We start from the raw sequence: 25,084 nt of genomic DNA on the forward strand, positions 1-25,084 counted from the left end.
AATATGGGCATTAATTTCATTTCAGTTCATTCACTCATTCCATTCATTTATCATTTCACAAACATTTGAAATCCTAATATAAGCAAGGTGCTCTGTTTAAGGCAGCAATTTGAAAATGTACAAGATGTATGGTCTTGTCTTTAAGGAGTTGTTCATCTAGAATGGAGGAATTTACACTGATAATTATTCCTACACTTGAAACAAAGAAATTAACTCTCAAATTGCATGGCAAGCATATATAGACTTTGCTATAAATATTTGTTAAATGAGTTACTGTTTTCCTTAAAAAAGCTAAGACTAAGGGCTGGCAATCAAGAGCAAATTTAGTGGTGAACATAGAACTGCCCACTACCAGCTAGAGTCTCCAACATAAAAGTCCCATGTTGCTAGTGATCCCCAGGGGTTTTATAGAAGGAATCCCTGCATTGGCAGTAATTTTGGATTAGATGATCCCTAAGAGCACCATCAAGTCTTAGGATTCTATGAATTAGGAAATAAACCGAATTATATATTTTCTAATACTGATCAGCTCATATTTTATCATCATGTCATGTCTGGCTTTCATACTTAGTCACAATTTACTTTCTGTGTCATTTAGAGGCTAGCGTTCTCTAAGGTCACTTCTGCTTGCACATTGTAGGATATTATTTAGTATGGCTTTAAGAATTCAATCTTTCCCCCTCTCCTTTATGGAATGTGTGTTTCCTCTATTTGTACACTTAACCTTTTGTCCTAAGTTTTTATTTTTATGGATACTAATGAGTAAGTTTGAGGTTGACCCTAGACCCAAACAGATGCAAACAGCCACTTTCCGTCCTCTTGTGACACAGTTGAAACACTTTATCTCTTGTCTGCTCTTTGGAGTGTCCTGAAAGAAACACTGAAGTGGCAGTCAACAGAGCAAGGGTAACAGGATCTTTAAATAATTTAAAGTTGTCTTATCTTGACATAAAAGTGAACCCTTTCTTTAAAATTTCTAGCAACTGCTCTTAAGTCATAGGTTCCTCATTTTTTCTTTACTGGTGATGGGAGAAAATAGTTGATTTGTGATTTTTGTTTTCATCTCCCCAAATTATGTTATAAAGGCAGTAATTTGATGCTGAAGATTATGATTAGAAATCCTCAGATGGTTTATATATTGGGGCTTTATCTTTTAATATTAAAAAGAATGTCTTTCCTGGACTACTTTATTCAGTAGTAAGCACTATTCATTCTATGTATATTCCTTATTCAGCCTTGCAGACTCCTGTGGGATCTGATCTTTTCCTGCTTCAACTCAGTACCATACTCACCAAGGCTTAGTATGTCTTCACCCACTCTCCCTTCTCTTGCATTCCTCAAACATGCTGAGTTTATTCCAGCCTTAAGCCTTTGATCTACGCATCAGAAATGTTGGGCCCCACTTCAGATCTTCTCTGTCCTGCCTTCTACTCCAGTCACTGCTGTGGTAACTAATTCCATGAAGTCTTTGACCAGGTTCTCAGAGAATATGATAGTACCTCTCTTTGGATTTTAGCTGTATACCTTTCACTTCAGCCTCCCTGACGTGGAATGTCTGCAGAACTTGTTTGGTACTCCCAATTGCACAGCCCAAAGGTGCAGGGGAGTTAGGTGCCCATGGGGCCATCCTTGACCTAGGTGGAAAGTTGCTAGTGGATAACTGATTACTCCTTTCATCACCTGGGCAGACAGTTCTGAAATGCATTTCGTAAGTCTCCTCAAAAGAGGAGGAGACTTCTGTGGCGGGTTTGGCAATAACCATCCTTATATTGGCTTTCCTCTTTTGTTTCACTCCTGTGCATCTCTCTTGCATCCTGGGATCGCTTCTCAAATAAATGACTTTCATTCAAGCTTTTCTCTCAGGCTCTGTTTTTTGGGGAATCCAAACTAAGACGATTGGTACCCAGAATGGCCCTAGAAAGCAGGCATTCAGGATGGGAGATTGGAGCTGGTTTACTCACCAAATGAAAAAACCTCATTGCAGAATGATGCCCTCCCAACCCCTACCAAAGTTGTCCATTCCCAGAATCTGAATATGCTACCTTAAGTGTCTGAGGCAGGTGTGAGTAAGGTTAAGAACCTTGAGGTGGGGAGATTATCCTGGATTGTCTGTGTAAGCCCAGCCTTACCATGTGGGTCTTTAAAAGCAGAGAACCTTTCTTGGCTGGTGGTCAAGGGAGAGCGACTACAGAAGGTTGGCCAAAGAAATGCAATGTTGCTGGCTTTGAAGATGAAGGAAGATGACCATGAGCTAAGGAATGCAGGCAGCCTCTAGAAAGTTAACAAGTAAATGGATTCTCCCCTGGAGCCTCCAGAAAGGAGCACAGCCCTGGAAACACCTTGATTTTAGTCCACTGAGACTCATGTCAGACTTCTATCTCCCAGAGCTGTTAAGATGATACATTTGTGTTGTTTTAAGCCACTAAGTTTGTGAATTTGTGATGACATCAGGAGAACACTGGTGCAGTGTTGGTAAGCAGAGTGGTGATAGCCTGTGGCATGCAGGAGCAGCACAGTCACCACTGACACTGTCATCTGTAGGTGTAGGTAGAAGATGAAGCATTGGATCCTGTAGTACCTATGGCACTTGAACAGTAGAGGGGCAGTGATAAAGTCTGTGGACTTGGCCAGCTTTTATTAACTGCTTTGGAAGCCTGGAAAACAAAATAACAGGCTCAAGTCAGCCAACTGTCAGTTTAAGGCAAGGTTGAAGGAGAGCCTTATCTCCTGCAGTGGAGAGAAAACTACCTGAAATAGGCCCAGTATCTAGTTGTAAGGTTGGAAAATACTAAGTCTTGACAATTTTCCTTTATGAAAGTTTAGGTTTGACAAAAAGAGAATAGGACACTGAGACCTAAGTTAGTAATACAGTGGATGACCCTGAAAATATTGCAAACCTGGATTTTCCTAATGTGGGGCTGGCAGAAGCAGCTCATGCTCCCTTGCCTGAAGACCCTGCCAAGGCTTCCAGTGAGGCAGCTCTTGACCTCCACATTCTCTTCCAGAACCCTTATTCTCCAAACCAAGAACCAGGGTGACTTCTCAGTAGAGCCTGAGTGGAGAAATACAACCTCCATCTGGGGGAAAATAGTGTAGATACTGAAGGAACTGCAGAACCTGATACATACTGTCAGGAACCAGGGGGAAATGTGTGTGAATGATTTTGAGGGTGTTAAGCCAAAGGTGGAAGTTGAGGGAAGACTATAAGGTGGGATAAGAAAGATTACTATAGGAGCCGGGCACAGTGGCTCATGCCTGTAATTCCAGCACTTTGGGAGGCTGAGGCAGGCAGATCACCTAAGGTCGGGAGTTCGAGACCAGCCTGACCAACATGGAGAAACCCCGTTTCAACTGAAAATACAAAATTAGCCGGGCGTGTGGCACATGCCTGTAATCCCAGCTACTCGGGAGGCTGAGGCAGGAGAATTGCTTGAACCCGGGAGGTTGCAATGGGTCAAGATCATGCCATTGCACTCCAGCCTGGGCAACAAGAGTGAAACTCCGTCTCAAAAAAAAAAAAAAAAAAGATTACTATAGGAATGTTTACCCATGACTTAGAAGTGAACAACACCTGAATTTGGTCATAATATTCTGTTGGGATGGCTGCTGAGGCTTGGATATGATTGTGGCACACAGTAAATGAGGTGAAGATGGTGGAACTGCCTTGGTATGGTATTGAAGAAAGAGTTGGAAAGTTCCAGGAGGTGCGAATGTTAGAATGGATTCATTATGTGAGACTGAACAACCGTCTAACTACGTTCCTCAGGAAGACATTGCCTTCACTAAGGCAATGTAAAATGCACTGGTTTGCAAACTGTTCATCCAACAAGGGACTAATATCCAGAATATACAGGGAACTCAACAGCAAAAAATAATAATAATAATAATAATCTCATTAAAAAGTGGGAAAAGGATCTGAAAAGACATTTCTCAAAAGAAGACATACAGATGGCCAAGTAAGTGGAAAAATGTTCAACATCACTCATTATCAGGGAAAGGCAAATCAAAACCACAATGAGATAGCATCCCACCCCCAGTTAGAATGACTATTATCAAAAGGACAATAATAAATGCTGGTGAGGATGCAGAGAAAAGGGAATTTTTTGTTTTCTTTTTGTATTTTTCTAGAGAAAAGGGAATTCTTATACACAGTTGGTGGCAATATAAATTGGTACAGCCATCATGGAAGACCATATAGCAGTTTCTGAAAAAACTAAAAATACAACCACCGTGGGATTCAGCAGTCCACCTACTGGGTATTTATCCAAAGGAAAGGAAATGAGTATATCAAAGCAATACCTGTGCTCTCCCATGTGTGTTGCAGCACTATTCTCAATAGCAGAGATGGGACCAACATAAGTTTCCATCAACGGATGGATAAAGAAAATGTATATAAACACAATGGAATATTCAGCCATAAAAAAGAATAAAATCAGCCAGGCGTGATGGCTCATGCCTGTAATCACAGCACTTTGGGAGGCCAAGGTGGGCAGATCACATGAGGGTAGGAGTTCAAGACCAGCCTGGCCAACATGGTGAAACCCCATCTCTACTAGAAATACAAAAATTAGCTGGGCGTGGTGGCAGGCGACTGTCATCCCAGCTACTGGGAGGCTGAGGCAGGAGAATCTCTTGAACCCGGGAGGCGGAGGTTGCAGTGAGCTGAGATGGCGCCACCGTACTCCACCCTGGGCGACAGAGTGAGACTCTGTCTCAAAAAAAAAAAAAAATGAAATCATGTCATTTGCAGCATCATGGATGGAGCTAGAGGTCATTAGGTTAAGTGAAATCAGCCATGCACAGAAAGACAAATATCACATGTTCTTGTATATAAAGCTAAAAAGTTGATCTCACGGAGGTAGAAAGTAGAATGGTGCTTAATAAGCTGAGAAGGATGGTAAGGGTGGAGGATGAAGACAGGCTGGTTAATGGGTACAAACATACAGCTAGAAGGAATAAGTTATACTATTTGATAGCAGAGCAGGGTGACTATAGTTAATAATAATTTATCGTATATTTCAAAATAGCTGGAAAAGTTGGTCTTCCTAACACCAAAAAATGATAAATGTTTGAGGTGATGGGGTATCCTAAATACCCTGATTTCATCATTACACCTTGTATACATGTATCAAAATGTCACATGTACCCCATAAATATGTACAATTCTGTATGAATAGAAAATAATTTTTTTAAAAAAGGAATGCACTGGTGAGGGCTGCAGCAGCACGTAAGAAAAGCTCAGTGGTGGCTGCCCCTTGCAGGCAGGGGTTGATGGTAGGAAATGCTGCCATGGAATTGAGCATGATATCATCAGGGGGGATGATGAGACTAGAATGGTAGAGGTCATGTATTATTACTTAAATGTCAGAGGCAAGGTGGACACAATATAATAAACAGTAAGGCTGGAGTGGAAATCAATCAGGCTGCCTTGATCTGCAGGGCTTTGTGACAATGGCTAATAAATCATGGAATTTTGGGAGACAGCTGACTACTGTGTTACTTAACTTGTATGACCAAAAAAAAGAAAAAACAAGGAAAACTGGTGAGCATAAAGCTAAGGTAGCCTGTCACAATGGGAAAATCACGGTCTCTTCATCAGCTTCCAGAGCTAAGTCAATTTACAGATCCAGTGCACAATGAAAAGGAGGACTGGTCTTGAGGAAAGGCCTTGCTTTCACAAGTATATATGATGTACATACCCAGAATTTTTCAGAACCGGATACCATTATGGCTTTGTACATAGATGAGGGGTTATGAAAACCATATGATAAAGGGAGTCCTGGCCAAAGTCTATCACATAATGGTTCCCACCTTGGAATTATTCTCCCAATCTCTAAGTACATATTTGGGATCAATATACTTAGACCTCTGTGGACGTCTTAGACCTGTGAAGTAACAACCATTATGGGAGAAAGAGGAAACCTCTTTCTGGCCATGTTAATAAATCATGAGCAATCCACATGAGGAATGGCAGATATCAGTGTCACCATCAAAAAATTTTAGGGATGCAAGTGTAATGGGCTCCATCATAATCTCATTTAAGTTACCATCACACTTCTGAAAAAGAGCAGATGGATAATGGAGAATGATGGTGGACTACTGCTAGTCTCAGTTGTAGCTGCCATATTGGATGTGGTATCTTTACTGGCAGCCTCTGGCATTTGATATGCAGCTATTGATTTGGCAAATTCATTCTTCTAAATTTCCATCAGAAAGGAGGATCAAAAGCAGTTCACATTTCTCTGGGATGGAGAGCGATTCTCATTTACTCTGTTGCCCCAAAACAATCTTAAATCTCCTTCTCTATATCACAATATAATCCAAAAGGACCTTGATCATCTTGACATTCTACAGGACATCATGCTGGCCCACTATATTGTGAGAGCATGCTAGGGGGATTGGCTATCAGGAAGTGGCAAGTATTACCAATGCCCTAGTAAGGCTTACATGTGCCAGGGTGTGGATTATAGACTCTATGAAGAATCTGGGGCATGCCACATTGATGAAGAGTTTAGAAGACCAATGAGTTGAGGCATGCCTAGATATTTCTTCTATAGTAAAGAACAATTTCTTGCACCTCCCACCTCTTAACACTAAGATAGAGGCATAGGATTTAGTAGGTCCCTCTGGACTTTGGAAGCACATATATTGTATCTGGTGTATTCCTCCCACCCATTTAACACGGCTGCCAGTTTCAAGTGGATCCCATAAAAGAAAGATTGCAGCAATTTTGGCTTCTGAGCAAACTGCTACTCAGGCTGTGTAGTGTGGGGCCTCTGGAAAGCCCCAATAGGAGATAACAGCACAGCTCTGTAGGATCCTGGAGTAACGCCATGCTTCCTGCGACAGAGCTACTCAGACTCCCGATGTGCTACTGGGCCCCAGTGGAGGCTGAGAACCTGATTATGAGATACTGAGGACTAGGCAAACAGAGCTGTTAACGTATGAGCTGGGCATTATCAGATCCATGGAGTCATGAATTCAGATGGGCCCAGGAGTGATTCATCCTTATTGGAATTGATATCTCAGGGTATGGGTTTGCCTTTTCTGCCTGCAATGTGTCTTTCCATACAAGCACACTAAGACATAGAGAATACCTGACTCACTGTCATGATATCTCAAACATTGCCTCAAGGACCACTTTTTTGATAAAGGAGGTGGTGCAATGGGCATATGACAACGGGATCCCCTCATCTTACCATATACCTCAACATCAGAAGCAGCCAACATGAGTAGAACAATGGAATGACTCAGCTAAGACACCAGAGATGAGACAGCAGCCTGCAGGGTTGGGGTGCTGTCCTCCAGGATTCAGTAACATGCTTTAATAATGACTGATACATGTCCCTATCATTAAAACACAGGTCTGGAAACCACTAGGTGGAAGTAGATTGACTCCTGTCACCATCATGCAATTGGTGACTCACTTGATTAATTTCTATTCTTTTTTTTTTCTACAATCTAGGCTAGATTAAAAGGTTTGGTTCCCAGGGGATCAGGGATGCTTTCATCAGGGGACTTGATAAGGGCTCCAGTGAATTGGAATCTACAAGAGTCACATGGTCTCTTTGGGCTCCCCATGCCAGTGGACAAGCAGGCAAAGAAAGGAGGTATCGTACTGGTGGTGTACCTCTTCCCTCCTGCTCCAAGACTTCTCTGACATGAAGGCAAGGGAAGCATAGGGAACCCACTTGGCATTCACACAGCCCAATCTGGGAGTGCAGGGCAGATGACACAAAGGGCCACCCTTGATCAGCGGTGAGCAGGAGCTTATGGTTAAATGCTTTCCCCTTTCATACCCAGGGCAGACACCTGAGACGTGTTTCATCAGGCTCCTCTGAGGATCCTGCAAAACCAAGCACCAGAAACTGTAGCACTAGCTAACTTGCTAATGTGTCTGTGTATTAGCTTTCCCTGTTTCCTCTGTCCTTCACTCCTGTGCTCTGGGATCAGTTCCCAAATAAACTATTTTATATGGAAGCCTTTGTCTTAGGCTCTGTTTTGGGGGGAACTGAGTCTGAAAACCGTAGCTGCCTGGAATGCTCTGGCATTTTGTAAAAGTCACTCCTGCTTCTCATTCAGATCTTAAACTTATATGTACTCAAAGTGGCCTTCCTTAATGACTAATCCAAAGTAGCAAGCCTCTGATATCAGATCACCCTTTTTGAATCCTCTGCATAGCGTCTATCACTGATCTTTCTCTTTTTTAAAAAATGTAGTTGTTAGTACCTTTGTCCTGGGCTAGAACGTCCCGCACATGAGAGGAGGGACCTTGCCTATTTATTTCTTGCTGTTTCCCTAGCGCCTTAAATAGTGCCTGACACACAGGAGGCACTGGATAAATATTTCTTGATTAAATGAATGAATGCTGAAATTTGATAATAAAACAAGATCCCAAATCAAGCCAGAATCTGAGCTAATAGACTTTTTGGAGAAAAAAATGCATATCTCAAATTTAACTTTATTTAAAAATTACAAAAATGTCTCCACTCAAGTTGTCCTTGAAAAAAATTTAGAAGCAGCAACAATCATCTTGGTTAATTACAAGCAGTCTAGTGCAATTTATAAAATCGAGCAAAATTTGGATGTGTGTCTTATCCCTCTGTAGACACGGGACCCTTTTTTGAGGTCTCTTTCTTTAGCGTCTGGTAGCATCATGACTGGGACACTTTCCAAAGCCTTCTTCCGTTGGACTCTATGTAAAATAATTCTATAGACCCCTGTGATTGAGCTGCGAGCATCTCTCCCTTGATTATTTCGAATATGCTCTTCTGTAATGCCCAAATGTTCTAAAGTGCTTTTGACCTCATTTTCTTCTTCCTTGAGAGTGCTGGTTTCCGACAAATGTTTGGGATCCAGTTGGAAAGGTTCCAAAGGTGTAGGGTATGGCACCCCTTGCATCCATTCATCATTCATGATGCAGTCGATTCCGTACCTCTCCGTGGGGATCTGCTGAAGGACTCCTCGGATGAGTCGGTGGCAGGGCTCTGACACGTGCGGCGGTACACTGTATGTGCCCTCGAGGATGCTCTTTTTTAGTTTGGCCACGGTTTCTGCCCGAAATGGCATGGTGCCAGCCACCATGAAGTACAAAAGCACCCCCAAGGCCCAGATATCCACGTAAATGCCGATGTAGTGCTCGTCCCGGAAGAGTTCAGGCGCAGCGTAGGGAGGAGACCCACAGAAAGTGTTCAGCATTTCACCTTTTTTGCTTACTGTGCTGAATCCAAAATCGCCCACCTTCACACAAGTATTACTGGTATAGAATACATTTTCTGCTTTCAGATCTCTATGAATAATTTGGTTTTCATGCTGTGGAAGAAGACATAGAGAAAAGTCATTTTTACAGTAAAATGTCAAAATAAAAAATGTATCAGTTGCTCTGAAACAGTGAGATGATGGTGGAATAACAAATTCAGTGAGGATCAACTTAAGTCATGAAAGCAAACCCTGTCATAACCTTTAGCCCAATGTAATGCCCCCACCTCCCCAAATAGACCAAAGTTCCTATTCTATGTGGTAAGGGTTGGAATCTGTTCCACACATGTGGACTCAGAAACTAACACCAGAAATAAGACCCAGATCTTATGAAACTACACATTCTGAAATACAGTGAAACAGTAATCCTTAGTTGTTGAGGTCATACATGGGTTTTTCTGGCTGATGGATCGTTTGACTAGGAAGGCTTGGAGCCCTCCCCTGACTTTCCAGCCATGCTTTTTGGGGTGGACTCTTTTATCTTTACAGAATTCAGCCGAAGGGAGGTGGTTGCATTTGGCAAGGATCTAGCCACAGAACACACTGTGGATTGTGGGCACATGCTCCACTCCCACCCTTGCATCCTGAATCCAGACAATCTTCAGAGGACCCTTGACCTGTTCAGTCCCGAGGGCTCTTGGAAAATGGCTTTGTGTTTGTCAGCTTTCCTGATGGCCCTCCTGGAATAAGAATCCAGGCTTTGGAGGGGACAGTCTGGTCAATTCTAGGTTCAACTATACCAGCTGGGTACTGTGAATGTCAGTTTCCTTCTTTGTAAAGTGGGATACTGATAACCATATGCTGTGGTGAGAACTATATATGACCCTAACTATATATGATGAGAACAGTGCTCAGCATGGTCTTGGCATATAAACAAACTCAATAAGATGTGGATCTATGGCTATGAAACACACTTCCTGTTTGCAGAGCGTTGGAGAAATGGCAGGGAGTAGAGCTGCTGAAGACTAACATCTGTACCTTCTATTGCTGGATTCTCTTCTGTTCTCCCACCAAGTTACTTTTCCAAGTAGAATGTGGAAGACTCTTTGCCCATCTGTTCTATTACTTGGTATGGGTCTGGCTTATTCTCTGGTCCTGGGAAAGCTCACCACAGCCCAAAGCCACTTAAATGATGATTGGTCATATATCACAGGTCTGAAACATCCACCACCACTACAGTCAAGTTCTTCTCCCTGGCTCACTTCTTTTTCTTCCTCCTCTCCTTCCCTACTGCTATTTTGGGCCCTCTAGCCCACAGATTCCCTTGCAAATTCTCCCTCTTTTGCCCCATTGCTAGCATGGACTGTTTTATTTGACTTTTTCAGTGCCTGGCATGTAATGAGGTTCACTGTGGCTCACTGATCCCAGTTCTTGCTCCTACAACCATGCAGGCTGAGAAGTGAATTGGAAATAGCCTCTCAACTAATATAGACCCTAGCCAAGTGTCTCTTTTCTGACAGATCTGTTCAACTGGGATCTGAGTAAAGATGGTGACTGACTAAAACTTTTGGTAGTAAAAGTGATACTCAGGTCTGCAAGTCAGGTTCCTCCTGTATGGCCCGCAATACGGCCAAAATTAAGGAGGCAGCAAAACAGCCAGTTCTTGGGAGAACTACAGAGTGTGCATTAGGAGTCCAGATTTATCTAAAGAAGTAACCAAAGAACTAAAATAAGAATGGCACAACCGGCCAGGCACGGTGGCTCATGCCTGTAATCCCACTACTTTGGGACACCGAGGCAGGTGGATCGCTTGAGGTCAGGAGTTCAAGACAAGCCTGACAAACATGGTGAAACCTCATCTCTATTAAAAACACAAAATCAGCCAGGCATGGTGGCACATGCCTGTAATCCCAGCTACTTGGGAGGCTGAGGCAGGAGAATCGCTTGAACCCGGGAGGCGGAGGTTGCAGTGAGCCAAGATCATGCCACTGCACTCCATCCTGGGTGACAGAGGAAGACTCTGTCTAAAAAAAAACAAAGAGAAAGAAAGGAAGGAAGGGAGGAAGGGAGGAAGGAAGGAAGAAAAAAAGGAAGGGAGGAAGAAAAGGAAGGAAGGAAGGAAGGCAGGAAGGAAGGCAGGCAGGAAGGAAGGAAGGAAGGCAGGCAGGAAGGAAGGAAGGAAGGAAGGCAGGCAGGAAGGAAGGAAGGAAGGAAGGCAGGCAGGAAGGAAGGGAAAAAAGAAAGACACAACCAAGTGTTAATTTACTGGGCACAGAGGCAATAAGAGCTAGGGGATCTTACTGAAGGCAAAATATCAGTATAACTGATGTGAGATTGAAGAACATCTCTCTCTCTCTCTCTCACACACACACACACACACACACACACACACGGAGAGTGGGGGTGGGGGAGAGAGAGAGAGAGAGAACCAAGCTGGGCATGAAGTATGGATAGGATTTAGAATGTGAGATGTCGTATGAGGGCATCCTAGACAGAAGTAGGAAAGCAAAACCAAGAAGCAGTGAGGAGCCAGCTATCCAGATAGTGGAAGATGAGGCTGGAGAAATAGGTATGGCCAGGGAGTGGGTGATATTCATCAGCTGCTCCCAGTGATTCCTGCCAATGTCTGCAGAAGCTAGGAGGTTGACGTGTAACTGGACATCCCTGGATGTTGCTTCACAGGCAAGGAGCATGATCCCAGCCAGACTTCTGACTCTCAGAAGGGACTACTGTCTGCTTTGTAGGACAAAAGCCCTCTGGGACACTTTGAGGGTTAGTAACCTAAAGCCCTGTGCTCCCAGTGTCAGTGCAATGGGAGCAAGGTTCTCACTCGTCATCCCTGCTCACCATGTGCTTCACGGCAGACACAATCTGGGAGAAGATGAGCTTGCTTTCTGGTTCAGAGAGCTTCCCCTCAGTGCTAATTTTTCCGAAGAGCTCCCCACCCCCTGCATACTCCATCACCAAGTGCAGCTTGGATAGGGTCTCCACTACTTCGTAAAGGCGGATGATGTTGGGATGGTGCAGCTTTTCCATGCTGGAGATTTCTCGGGATAGTAGCCTCTGGGTTTTCTGGTCTAACTTGGTCTTGTCCAGGATCTTAATGGCCACCTTTTCTGCAAGGAAAAAAAGTAAAAATTGTGCCAGAATTCATAGGAGCATAGTTAGAACTGGAGAGGACCTGGATCAGCTCCTTTCCTTTACTAGACAGAGAGTGGCTGTTCCCAAGCTGAGAGAGCTCATCAGGGAATGACAAAGCAATGCTTGAGCCCAGCATCAGTGCCCTTCCCTTGGATCGGTGTGAGTCTTCCACACACAGGTTTTGATGCCAAGTCCTGCCTCCCAAGGAAAGTTTCCAGGTAAAGCTAGAGCTCCTTTGCTAAGCCCGGAGAGAACTTCTTGATGAGACCCAGCTCATCTCATCAGCCTCACTGTCCATCATTCCTGTCCACCATCCCCAATGCCCCATGCACCCTTCATTGCAACCAATACAAAACTTTTTGTTGCTCCCTGAAAAGGTGCTGAACATTCATGCCTAGAAGATTTTCTCTACCTGGATCATTCTCTGCATCATTCCTTCCCGTTCTTTACTCTTGCTTTTACTCATCAATATAGTTTGGACATTTGTCCCCACCCAAATCTCATTGAAATGTAATCCCCAATGTTGGAGGTGGAGTCTGGTGGGAGGTGTTTGGGTCATGGAGGCTGATGTCTCATGAATGGCTTGGGCCATCTCCTTAGTGATAAGTGAGCTCTCGCTCTGAGTTCACATGAGATCTGGTTCTTTAAAAGTGATGGGATCTTGTGGCATGTTCCCCCAACTCTTGCTCCTGCTTTCACAGTGTGATGTGCCTTCCACCTTCCACCATGATTGGAGCTTCCTGAGGCCTCTACAGAAAGAGATGCCACCACGCTTCCTGTACAGCCTGCAGAATCATGAGCTAATAAAACCTTTTTTTCTTATAAATTACTCAATTTTGGCTGGGCGTGGCAGCTCACGCCTGTAATCCCAGTACTTCAGGAGGCCAAGGCGGGAGGATCACGAGGTCGGGAGTTTGAGACCAGCCTGGCCAACATGGTGAAACGCTGTCTCTACTAAAAATACAAAAATTAGATGGGCCCGGTGGCAGGCACCTGTAATCCCAGCTACTGGGGAGGCTGAGGCAGGAGAATCACTTGAACCCAGGGAGGCAGAGGTTGCAGTGAGCCGAGATCGCACCACTGCTCTCCAGCCTAGGTGAGAAAGCAAGACTCTGTCTCGGGAAAAAAAAAAAAAAAAAAATTACTCAATTTCAGGCATTTCTTTATAGAAATGCGAGAATGGCTTAATACACTCATCATTAACTCCTGATGATCCTTCAAGGTAAGCTTCAGAATGAACCTCTTCAGGAAGCCTCTGCAACACTTGTCCTGGGATGAACATGATGTTCAGATTCTGTGCACTTGGAGCCCCAATGTACTGTAATCTCAGCTAACTGGTCTGTAGATATCACCTCCCTTGTTTATCTCCCTCTCTTGCCCCATTCCCAACATGAACTGTTTTATTTCACTCTCAGTGCCTGGCATGTAATGTCATGTACAGGACACACCAGTACCCAGTGTTGACAGCGTGCTGGTGAGGCCAGGAGGAAATCAACACTGCAATGTGCTGCTGGTGGGAGCATTAATTGGTACAATGGTTCTGGATTGCACTTTGGTATTATGTATTGAAATGCTAAAAAATAGTTGCACCCTGGGACCCAACCATTTCACCTTTGGCAATCTTAAAGAATCTGATGCATGTACAAGGATGCATGTATAAAAAGGCTTCTGTGATATTGGGAATAGCTTAAGTATCCAGCAAGAGAGATAGTTAAAATAGAGTGTGGTAGGTCTAATTTTATAATTTCACACCATGAAGCTATCAAAAGTAATGATGCTAACTTCTTTATTAATATGAAAAGATGTCCACTATACAAGTGAGGAAAAATACAAATACACATTTGCATAGATAAAAATCTGGTAGCATATTTATCAAAATGTTTAGAATAGAGATTTTCTAATTGGCAGATCACAGATGGTTTTCCTTTCAATTTAGTTTTGCTTATTCGTATTTTCTATTTTTTATCATGAATATAGACTTATTGTGTAACAAAAATGATTAATGTTAGAAAATGAATGAATCTTGACTCCAAAGTGAAGCATCATTCCTTTTTTGTTTTGGTTCAAACTGTACCAGACTTTGAATTAGGTAACAAAGAGGTTACCTGGCAAGCACACAGACAGAACAGGATCCCAAAGCACCTGTTTGACCTACTTACAAAATAACTGCTTTGAAAAACTTTAGCACTGGGACTATTAGAACGAAAATGGATACAGCTAGTTTAAAATAGGAGTGTTATTGGTATATTAAAGTAGGTCCACTGGGACTTCTGGAATGGAAAAAGGGTTCACTGGTGTCCGCTGCAGCCAGCCCGCCCCTCGCAGGAGGCAATACTGAGCGGTGGGAGGGCAGCTCTAAGGGAGCAGGAGCAGAATGTTTGCTCCGGGGCTTGAATAATCTCAGCTGGCAATCAGCCCCAGCAAAAGAACCTCCAATGGCAATCCTTGAGGCACTCTTCTTCCCCTTTCTTTTCTACTTTTCAGCCTTTAGGATTAAGAGTCCCTTCACCTATTTATCTGAAACAGAAACCTGGTTTTGTGTAGCATGTTGGGTAAGCTGTTGTTTTAAGGGCTAGAATAATGAATTCCACCCTTCGATTTCCTGTAGAAGAACCCACTGCTTCTCCTCAGTTCTCCCATTACTGACTCAGGTGTCAGTTAAGGTATCATCACTCTGCTGCCCCCTCCTCCCTGTGGCCACCATACACCATTCTATCCACAGTGAGTGTTCAAGTATCAGGTGGTAGGTGTCAGGCTGCCATCACAAATCTCCCTTTAGCACCACCCTAGTTTTCTTTTCCTCCTTTCCTTTCATGGTTCTTAGCAAAGGCTTCCCTCCCAGAGCCAGGTCTAGAGTGTGGCAGGAGAGGCATTGTAAGGGTGAAAGCTTCCTTAAATCCTCTGCCCTAGGTGCCTCGATAGCCTCACCTCATGTGCAATCACCCTACAGGCAGGCCTCATAACATAAATGTATGATCATACTAAACACTTTAGAAGCCCTGGTATTCCACATTGTCGCTAGGTGGTAGAGACTGCTATTCCATGAAGAGCTAGATCTCTAAATCTGCTCTTTCAATAAATGTTCAATGAGCACCTACTATACACCAGGCAGTGAAAAAGATAAACACTGTTCTCACAGTCCAGTGAGAGAAAGACTAAAAAAAAATCCCTTCTTACAAGCATAGCACCTATTAAGAAGAGATACAGACAGAGAATGGAAAGGCACTATCTGGGTAAGGGCACTTAAATTGTGACCAGGAAGTGAGGAGAGAGGCCTCATACTTGGCCTAGGAGCTTGGCAAGTGTGCTGCCCAGGCAAGACATAAGGTGTGTGCTTGAGGAACCCACTGTTCTGGAAAAGCAGAATGAGGAGAGGTGGCCCCAGATCAGCCTGGTAGTAGGTAAAGGTCAGATAAGCCAGGAGACTGCTTTAGAAATGAAGGCTTTAACTATAGGGCAATGAGAAAACATAGCAAGGTTTTAAGAAAAAGGGTTGTAATCTGAGTCCCATTTAAAAAGAGCACTCTGGGCCGGGTGTGATGCCTCACACCTGTAATCACAGCACTTTGGGAGGCCGAGGCGGGTGGATCACAAGGTCTAGAGTTCAAGACCAGCCTGGTCAAGATGGTGAAAGTGAAACCCCGTCTCTACTATAAATACAAAAAATTAGCCAGGCACGGTGGCAGCCGCCTGTAATTCTGGCTACTTGGGAGGCTGAGACAGGAGAATTGCTTGAACCCAGGGGGCGGAGGTTGCAGTGAGCCAAGATCACACCACTGCACTCCAGCCTAGGTGACAGAGTGAGACTCCACCTCAAAAAAAAGAAAAAAAAAAAAAGCACTCTGGCCGAGATGTGAGAAGTGCAGAGAGGAGCAGCAAGCCTGGGAGCAAGTGGGAGTCTAGGAGGGGATGATAGAAACCCCAGAGAGAGGGTGCTCTATGTGGTGCAAGGGGAGACAGAGAGAAGTAGACAGATGGGAGAGGCCAGCATGCCCTTTCTCCAAATCTGATGAGAAGTCTGACACAGGTCCCACCTAGCGGGCAACACATTCTTTAAACCAGGACTCCCAGTGCCAGGGTGGTAATAGCAAAGCAAGGTTATTGTATGGAACAGGGAGTCAGTGGGGATGGTGAATCCTTAAGAGTAGCTGCCCCAGTGGAAGGGGTGGCTCTACTCAAGGCCACACAATGGTTACTATTTGGAATGGAGGCTCAGTGTTGTCAAACCTTCTGATTTTTTTCAAGAGAAGCCAGACATCTGAAACTTTATGCAAAATCTTCCAATTATTAAGTATCAACAACTAATTCAAATTTTAAAACCTAGATTAGACCAAGCAAAATACATCTACAGGACCAAGGGGACAAAGGGAAGGGAGCAGATATTAAAACCTAGGAAGATAGTTTTGTGTAGAGAGAAGCTGAGGCTTTCCTTCTAGACACAAAAGTTGCCTGAGTCAGCCTTACCGTGAGGGGCTGGGGGAATAAAATCAGGCCCTCCTTCTCCTTCCTTCCCCTGCAAGGGCTCCCTAGAGATCAAAGTCAACTGGAACCCAGAGGACTAAGGAGATTTGATGTAGTCCTGGGCTGAGAGCAGAATGAAGAAGGGTGGAGAGTAGATCTGGAGGGGCAGATAGAAAATATCAGGTACAGTGGGCTTAGGGGGAAAAGTGCCAGGAGCATTAGGGGCATAAAACAGGGGGATGTACCCCTGGTCTGGGAAGGGAAGACTTTTAACACTTTCTCTGGAGTCCAAGAGTTACCTAGAGAAAAGCAGGGAGAGGTTCTAAAAGTAGGGATGGGTAGGACAGAAGATCTTGAGGTAGGAAAGACCTGAAACATTAGGGTTATGGTCTACAAGCTTTTTTGATTGGCTTCCTTTGTCAATAAAACATTTTTTTAATATTCAACATCATTAGTTGCTTTATTGATAATAGCTCCAAACTGCAAAGAATCTACATGTCCTCAGCTGGTGAATGGTTAAACAAATTGTGGTACCTTCATACGTGGAATACCACTCAGCAATAAAAATGAACCAACTATTGATACAACAGCTTAGATGAATTGCCTGAGAAGTATGGTGAGTGAAAAATGCCAATACTAAAAGGTTACTACTGTATGATTTCTTGTATATAATTTTCTTGGAATGACAAAATTATAGAAATGGAGAACGGATTAGTGGCTGGCAGGAGTCAGGGACAGGGTATAGGGGGTTAGGAGGTGGCTACAGAAGAGCCACTTGAAGGGCCCTTGTGATAATGGACTTGTCCTATATCTTTACTGTGGTGGGGAATATAACAACCTATTTATGTGATAATATTCCATAGAGTTAAAATACATACACATGCATGAATACAAGAACTGGGAAAATCTTAATAAGATCAGTGAATTAGATCAATATTAATATCAACGTTATGACCATAGTTTTGCAAGATGCAAGTTTGTGTGAAACTGGGTAAATGGTACATGTGGTCTCTGTACATATTCTTACAACTGCATGTTCATAATAAAACATTTTTGAGCACTACTCTAATATATGTACATGTATTTATAAAGTGTATCCATGTACTACTGATTTACACATTTTCAATATATATAATCACAGAAATTAAAAATATATAATCACAAATAAATATAAAAGGAAGTTCTAGTATTTTTTTTCCTCATCCCAGTGAATCATCTTGGGCATTCTCTGGGGGTATATGCACCCTCAGAGATGACTGACTTTGAAGAATTGAAAGAAGAAAGTAGGGCTGGCATATGGGAAAGAAGGAAAAATATAAGCCAAAAAAGAGGCTGGAGAGTTGGCCACACCAAGGTCTTGTGAGTCATTTCACATTAAGGGCAGTAGGAAGCATGCTATTATTATTTTTGCCTATAAAAATGTATTTCACATATATAAATTAAAAACCCACAAACTTAAAACTGCCACTTGAAAAAAAAAAAAAGAAGCTGCTGGAAGCTTGTAAGTAGGTAGTTACATAATCAGGCTTGTAATTTCTAAAACATCACCTCTGGCTGCTATGGGGGAAATGACATAAATATGAAGACAAATTACAGTAGCTTAATCCAATGAGGAAAGGAGATATTTAGGAAGTGAAATCAATACCACTTGGTGTTTGGGTGTTAGGGGTTGAGGAAAAGGTCAAGGTTTCTCAGTTGAGCAACTGGGAGGCTGGTGACATTCACTGGAGGAGGATCTCTATTAATGGTATCATGCCTTTGGGCACTCCCTAAGTTCCCCTGTCTCTCTCCCAGGTTGTTGTGTTCACTTTGCTAAACCATGACTCTGGTTAAATCCAGCTTCCCACTACTCTCTGCCTGCACCCATGCTGTTGGACATAATGGCTTGTCTCACTTTGAATTTCTGGTCACTAACTTCAGTTGGCCCTTTAAAGCGCCTGGCAGACAAACTTTCCCTAGCCCAATAAACCTCATACACTTTTGTATAACTCTTTCATGGCTTCTTTTCTCTCATCAAGTCTCTAATGCCTTCTTCCACTCCTCATTCACAGCTGGTAACCTTGCTTCCTACTTTATTGGGTAAAATAAGCAATGGAGGAGAATTTCCTCAAGTCCTTCCCACCGTGTCTTCCAACCTACTGGAATCTCTCTTCCTTCATTTTACTTTGGATAAACAATTCCTACTCCTATCTAAGGCCTAGCTAAGACTCCTTTACATGTTAAATAGATTCCATCTACTCTCATATACTAAAGAGCAGCCCTCCAAAAACGCTTTCTTTCTTCTCTCCTGCATCGATTTTCTCTTCCGACTGGATTGTTTCCATCATCACACATTTATGTCATCGATAAAAATCTTCCCCTCAGCAGAAACCTTACAAGCCAGAAGGGATTGGGGTCCAATCTTTAGCCTCCTTAAACAGAATAAGTGTCAGTCAAGAATTTTGTGTCCAGCAAAACTAAGTTTCATAAATGAAAGAGAAATAAAGTCTTTTCCAGAGAAGCAAATGATGAAGGAATTTGCAACTACCAGACCAGCCATACACAAAATTCTAAAAGGACTTCTAAATCTTGAAACCAAAAGTTGACATGCATCAAATGTCATGTAAAACCTCTTGAAAGCATAAAACTCACATGGCCTATAAAACAATAACACACACACATGGCCGGGCACGGTGGCTCACACCTGTAATCCCAGCACTTTGGGAGGCCAAGGGGGGGTGGATTACGAGGTCAGGAGATCGAGACCATCCTGGCTAACATGGTGAAACCCCGTCTCTACTAAAAATACAAAAAATTAGCCAGGCGTGGTGGCGGGTGTCTGTAGTCCCAGCTACTCGGGAGGCTGAGGCAGGAGAATGGCATGAACCCGGGAGGCGGAGCTTGCAGTGAGCAGAGATCTTGCCACTGCACTCCAGCCTGGGTGACAGAGCAAGACTCTGTCTCAAAAAAATTAAAATAAAAAAATAAAAACAATAACACACACACACACACAAAAGGATCCAGGTAATAATCAACATGATGAGGAGAATTGTACCTTACATCTCAATGTTAATATTAAACATAAATGGCATAAATGCTCCACTGAAAACATACAGATTGGCAGAATGGATAAAATATCACAAACCAAATATCTGCTGTCTTCAAGAGACTCATCTAATGCATAAGAATTCACATAAACACAAGGCAAAGGGGTGGGAAAAGATGTTCTGTGTATATGGAAACCAAAGGCTAGCAGGAGTAGCTATTCTTTTTTTTTTTTTTTTTTTTTTTTGTGAGATGAAGTCTCACTTTGTTGCCCAGGCTGGAGAGCAAGGCACAATCTCGGCTCACTGCAACCTCTGCCTCCCGGGTACAAGCAATTCTCCCGCCTCAGCCTCCTGAGTAGCTGGGATTACAGGTGCCCCCCACCATGCCTGGCTAATGTTTTTGTAAATTTAGTAGAGATGGAGTTTCACCATCTTTGTCAGGCTGGTCTTGAACTCCTGACCTCAGGTGGTATACCTGCCTCGGCCTCCCAAAGTGCTGGGATTTACAGGTGTGAGCCACCGTGCCCGGGTAGGAGTGGCTATTCTTATATTAAATAAAACAGACTTTAAAGCAACAACAGTTAAAAAAAAGAAAAAGACAAAGAAGGTCATTATAAAACCACCTTTGCAAAAATTATATTACTGAGACAATTATGGCAGTGGGGGACATCTGATCTAGCCAACCTCCGTCTTGCCTTTAGCCTTCAAGCTGCCTTAATTATTCCTGGGCTTAGTCTTGGCTAGCTTTGGGAGACATTTAGTTTGTAGTTTAAATGATAATAATCTTTCCCAAAACTCAACCACCTTTGTAAAGCTAATGAGAGACCACCAGACTTAGGAGGAGGAGAAGAGCCTGAATTCTGCTAAGGTGTGGATATAAATGATTGACAGCCATTATTCCAGAGGTCACAGATATGCAACTCCCCCAATTACTCATGCAGATAACATCACTATTGTAGAACCTAAGATTAGCCTTTTGAGATATCTTTTCAGGTTTTTTGCATGTCTGACACCGATGGCTTCACTTGGACCCATATAGACCCACCAACCACTCCTGTGGCCCCACAGAAGTGACTCAGCACAAGAAGACAGCTTCAACTCCCTGTGATTTCATCTCCAACCCAAACAATCAGCAACAAGCACCTGGTCTGGTCAGCCCAATCCCTTCCCCAAAACTGCCTTTGAAAAACCCCTAACCTACAAGCCTTTGATGAGATTGATTTGAGTAATATCTCCATCCTGGTTTGACCACATGGCATGACTGGCCTTGCATCAATTAAACACTTTCTTTACCACAATGCCATGAATTGATTTTGCTTGTGCAGTGGGCAGAAATAACCTGTTAGGTGGTTACAATTATATAATGATAAAAGGATTAATCTGACAAGAGAATATTATAATCCAAAATATATGTGAGGGCATCGCCTCACCCAGGAAGTGCAAGGGGCCAGGGAATCCCCTTTCCTAGCCAAGGGAAGTGATGACAGCAGGTACCTGGAAAATCGGGACACTCCCACCCTAATACTGTGCTCTTCCAACAGTCCTAGCAAATGGCACACCAGGAGATCATATCCCGCACCTGGCTCAGAGGGTCCCATGCCCATGGAGCCTCACTCACTGCTAGCACAGCAGTCTGAGATTGAACTGCAAGTTGGCAGCGAGGCTGGTGGAGGGGCATCTGCCATTGCTGAGGCTTGAGTAGGTAAACAAAGCAGCTGGGAAGCTCGAACTGGGTGGAGCCCCCCACAGCTCAAGGAGGCCAGCCTGCCTCTGTAGACTCCACCTCTAGGGGCAGGGCATAGCTGAATAAAAGGCAGCAGAAAATTCTGCAGACTTAAACATCCCTGTGTGACAGCTTTGAAGAGAGTAGTGGTTCTCCCAGCACAGAGTGTAAGATCTGAGAACGGACAGACTGCCTCCTCAAGTGGGTCCCTGACCCCTGAGTAGCCTGAGAGGCACCTCCCAGTAGGGGCCGACTGATGTCTCACACAGCTGGGTGACCCTCTGAGATGAAGCTTCCAGAGGAAGGATCAGGCAGCAACATTTGCCATTCTGCAATATTTGCTGTTTTGCAGCCTCTGCTGGTGATACCCAGGCAAACAGGTCTGAAGTGGACCTCCAGCAAACTCTAACAGACCTGCAGCTGAGGGTCCTGACTGTTAGAAGGAAAACTAACAAACAGAAAGGACATCCACACCAAAACCCCATCTGTAGGTCACCATCATCAAAGACCAAAGGTAGATAAAACCACAAAGATGGGGAGAAACCAGAGCAGAAAAGCTGAAAATTCTAAGAATCAGAGTGCCTCTTCTCCTCCAAAGGAATGCAGCTCCTTGCCAGCCATAGAACAAAGCTGGACGGAGAATGAATTTGATGAGTTGAGAGAAGAAGGCTTCAGACAATTGGTAATAACAAACTTCTCCAAGCTAAAGGAGGATGTTCGAACCCATCTCAAAGAAGCTAAAAACCTTGAAAAAGGATTAGACAAATGGCGAACTAGAATAAAAAGCATAGAGAAGACCTTAAATGACCTGATGGAGCTGAAAACCATGGCACAAGAACTATGTGATGCATGCACAAGCTTCAGTAGACAATTCGATCAACTGGAAGAAAAGGTATCAGTGATTGAAGATCAAATGAATGAAATGAAGTGAGAAGAGAAGTTTAGAGAAAAAAGAGTAAAAAGAAATAAACAAAGCCTCCAAGAAATATGGGACTATATGAAAAGACCAAATCTACGTCTGATTGGTGTACCTGAAAGTGACAGGGAGAATGGAACCAAGTTGGAAAACACTCTGCAGGATATTATCCAGGAGAACTTCCCCAACCTAGCAAGGCAGGTCAACATTCAAATTCAGGAAATGCAGAGAACATCACAAAGATACTCCTCAAAAAGAGCAATTCCAAGACACAATTGTCAGATTCACCAAAGTTGAAATGAAGGAAAAAATGTTAAGGGCAGCCAGAGAGAAAGGTTGGGTTACCTGCAAAGGGAAGCCCATCAGACTAACAGCAGATCTCTCGGCAGAAACTCTACAAGCCAGAAGAGAGTGGGGGCCAATATTCAACATTCTTAAAGAAAAGAATTTTCCATCCAGAATTCCATAGCCAGTCAAACTAAGCTTCATAAGTGAAGAAGAAATAAAATCCTTTACAGACAAAAAATGCTGAGAGATTTTGTCACCACCAGGCCTGCGTTCAAGAGCTCCTGAAGGAAGCACTAAACATGGAAAGGAACAACCAGTACCAGCCACTGCAAAAAACATGCCAAATTGTAAAGACCATCGATGCTAGGGAGAAAACTGCATCAACTAACAAGCAAAATAACCAGCTAACATCATAATGACAGGATCAAATTCACACATAACAATATTAACCTTAAATGTAAATAGGCTAAATCCTCCAATTAAAAGACATAGACTGGCAAATTGGATAAAGAGTCAAGACCCATCAGTGTGCTGTATTCAGGAGATCCATCTCACATGCAGAGACACACATAGGCTCAAAATAAAGGCATGGAGGAAGATCTACCAAGCAAATGGAAAACAGAAAGAGCAGGGGTTGCAATCCTAGTCTCTGATAAAACAGACTTTAAACTAACAAAGATCAAAAGAGACAAAGAGGGCCATTACATAATGGTAAAGGGATCAATGCAACAAGAAGAGCTAACTATCCTAAACATATACACATCCAAGGCAGGAGCACCCAGATTCATAAAACAAGTCCATAGAGACCTACAAAGAGACTTAGACTCCCACACAATAATATAATGGGAGGCTTTAACACCCTACTGTCAACATTAGATAGATCAATGAGACAGAAAGTTAACAAGGATACCCAGGAATTGAACTCAGCTCTGCACCAAGCAGACCTAATAGACATCTACAGAACTCTCCACCCCAAATCAACAGAATATACATTCTTCTCAGCACTACATCACACTTATTCCAAAATTGACTACATAGTTGGAAGTAAAGCACTCCTCAGCAAATGTAAAAGAACAGAAATTATAACAAACTGTCTCTCAGACCACAGTGCAATCAAACTAGAACTCAGGATTAAGAAACTCACTCAAAACCGCTCAACTACATGGAAACTGAAAAACCTGCTCCTGAATGACTACTGGATACATAACAAAATGAAGGCAGAAATAAAGATGTTCTTTGAAACCAATAAGAACACAGACACAACATACCAGAATCTCTGGGATACATGTAAAGCAGTGTGTAGAGGGAAATTTATAGCACTAAATGCTCACAAGAGAAAGCAGGAAAGATCTAAAATTGACACCCTAACATCACAATTAAAAGAACTAGAGAAGCAAGAGCAAACACATTCAAAAGCTAGCAGAAAGCAAGAAATAACTAAGATCAGAGCAGAGCTGAAGGAGATGGAGACACCAAAAACCCTTAAAAAAATAAAAAATCAATGAATCCAAGAGCTGTTTTTTTTTTGAAAAGATCAACAAAATTGATAGACTGCTAGCAAGACTAATAAAGAAGAAAAGAGAGAAGAATCAAATAGAGGCAATAAAAAATGATAAAGGGGATATCACCACCGATCCCACAGAAATACAAACTACCATCAGAGAAAACTATAAACACCTCTCTGCAAATAAACTAGAAAATCTAGAAGAAATGGATAAATTCCTGGACACATACACCCTCCCAAGACTAAACCAGGAAGAAGTTGAATCCCTGAATAGACCAGTAACAGGTTCTGAAATTTAGGCAATAATTAATAGCCTACCAACCAAAAAGAGTCCAGGACCGGACAGATTCACAGCTGAATTCTACCAGAGGTACAAAAAGGAGCTGGTACCATTCCTTCTGAAACTATTCCAATCAATAGAAAAAGAGGGAATCCTCCCTAACTCATTTTATGAGGCCAGCAACATCCTAATACCAAAGCCTGGAAGAGACACAACAAAAAAAGAGAATTTTCACCAATATCCCTGATGAACATTGATGCAAAAATCCTCAATAAAATACTGGAAAACTGAATCCAGCAGCACATCAAAAAGCTTATCCACCACGATCAAGTTGGCTTCATCCCTAGGGTGCAAGGTTCATTCAACATACACAAATCAATAAACGTAATCCATCATTATACAAACAGAACCAAAGACAAAAACCACATGATTATCTCAATAGATGCAGAAAAGGTCTTTGACAAAATTCAACAACCGTTCATGCTAAAAATTCTCAATAAAATAGGTACTGATGGAATGCACCGCAAAATAGTAAGAGCTATTTATG

At 42.9% G+C, this 25,084-nt stretch overlaps 1 protein-coding gene across 2 annotated transcripts in view; it reads right to left on the reverse strand.

Moving 5' to 3' along the window:
• Nucleotides 1-8,441: 8,441 nt before the first annotated feature.
• NIM1K (NIM1 serine/threonine protein kinase) overlaps nt 8,442-25,084 on the reverse strand; it is an 87,997-nt gene continuing 71,354 nt past the window's right edge. For both annotated transcript variants that reach the window (XM_055367513.2, XM_019012936.3), the window contains 2 exons: nt 12,046-12,314; nt 8,442-9,312 (listed from right to left, as the gene is read on the reverse strand). In XM_055367513.2, coding sequence (XP_055223488.1) covers nt 8,563-9,312; nt 12,046-12,314 — 1,019 coding nt within the window. In that variant the 3' untranslated portion in view covers nt 8,442-8,562. The remainder of the gene's footprint in view (nt 9,313-12,045; nt 12,315-25,084) is intronic.

Source organism: Gorilla gorilla, chromosome 19 (assembly GCF_029281585.2).
Source record: "Gorilla gorilla gorilla isolate KB3781 chromosome 19, NHGRI_mGorGor1-v2.1_pri, whole genome shotgun sequence".
NCBI classification, from domain to species: Eukaryota; Metazoa; Chordata; class Mammalia; order Primates; family Hominidae; genus Gorilla; species Gorilla gorilla.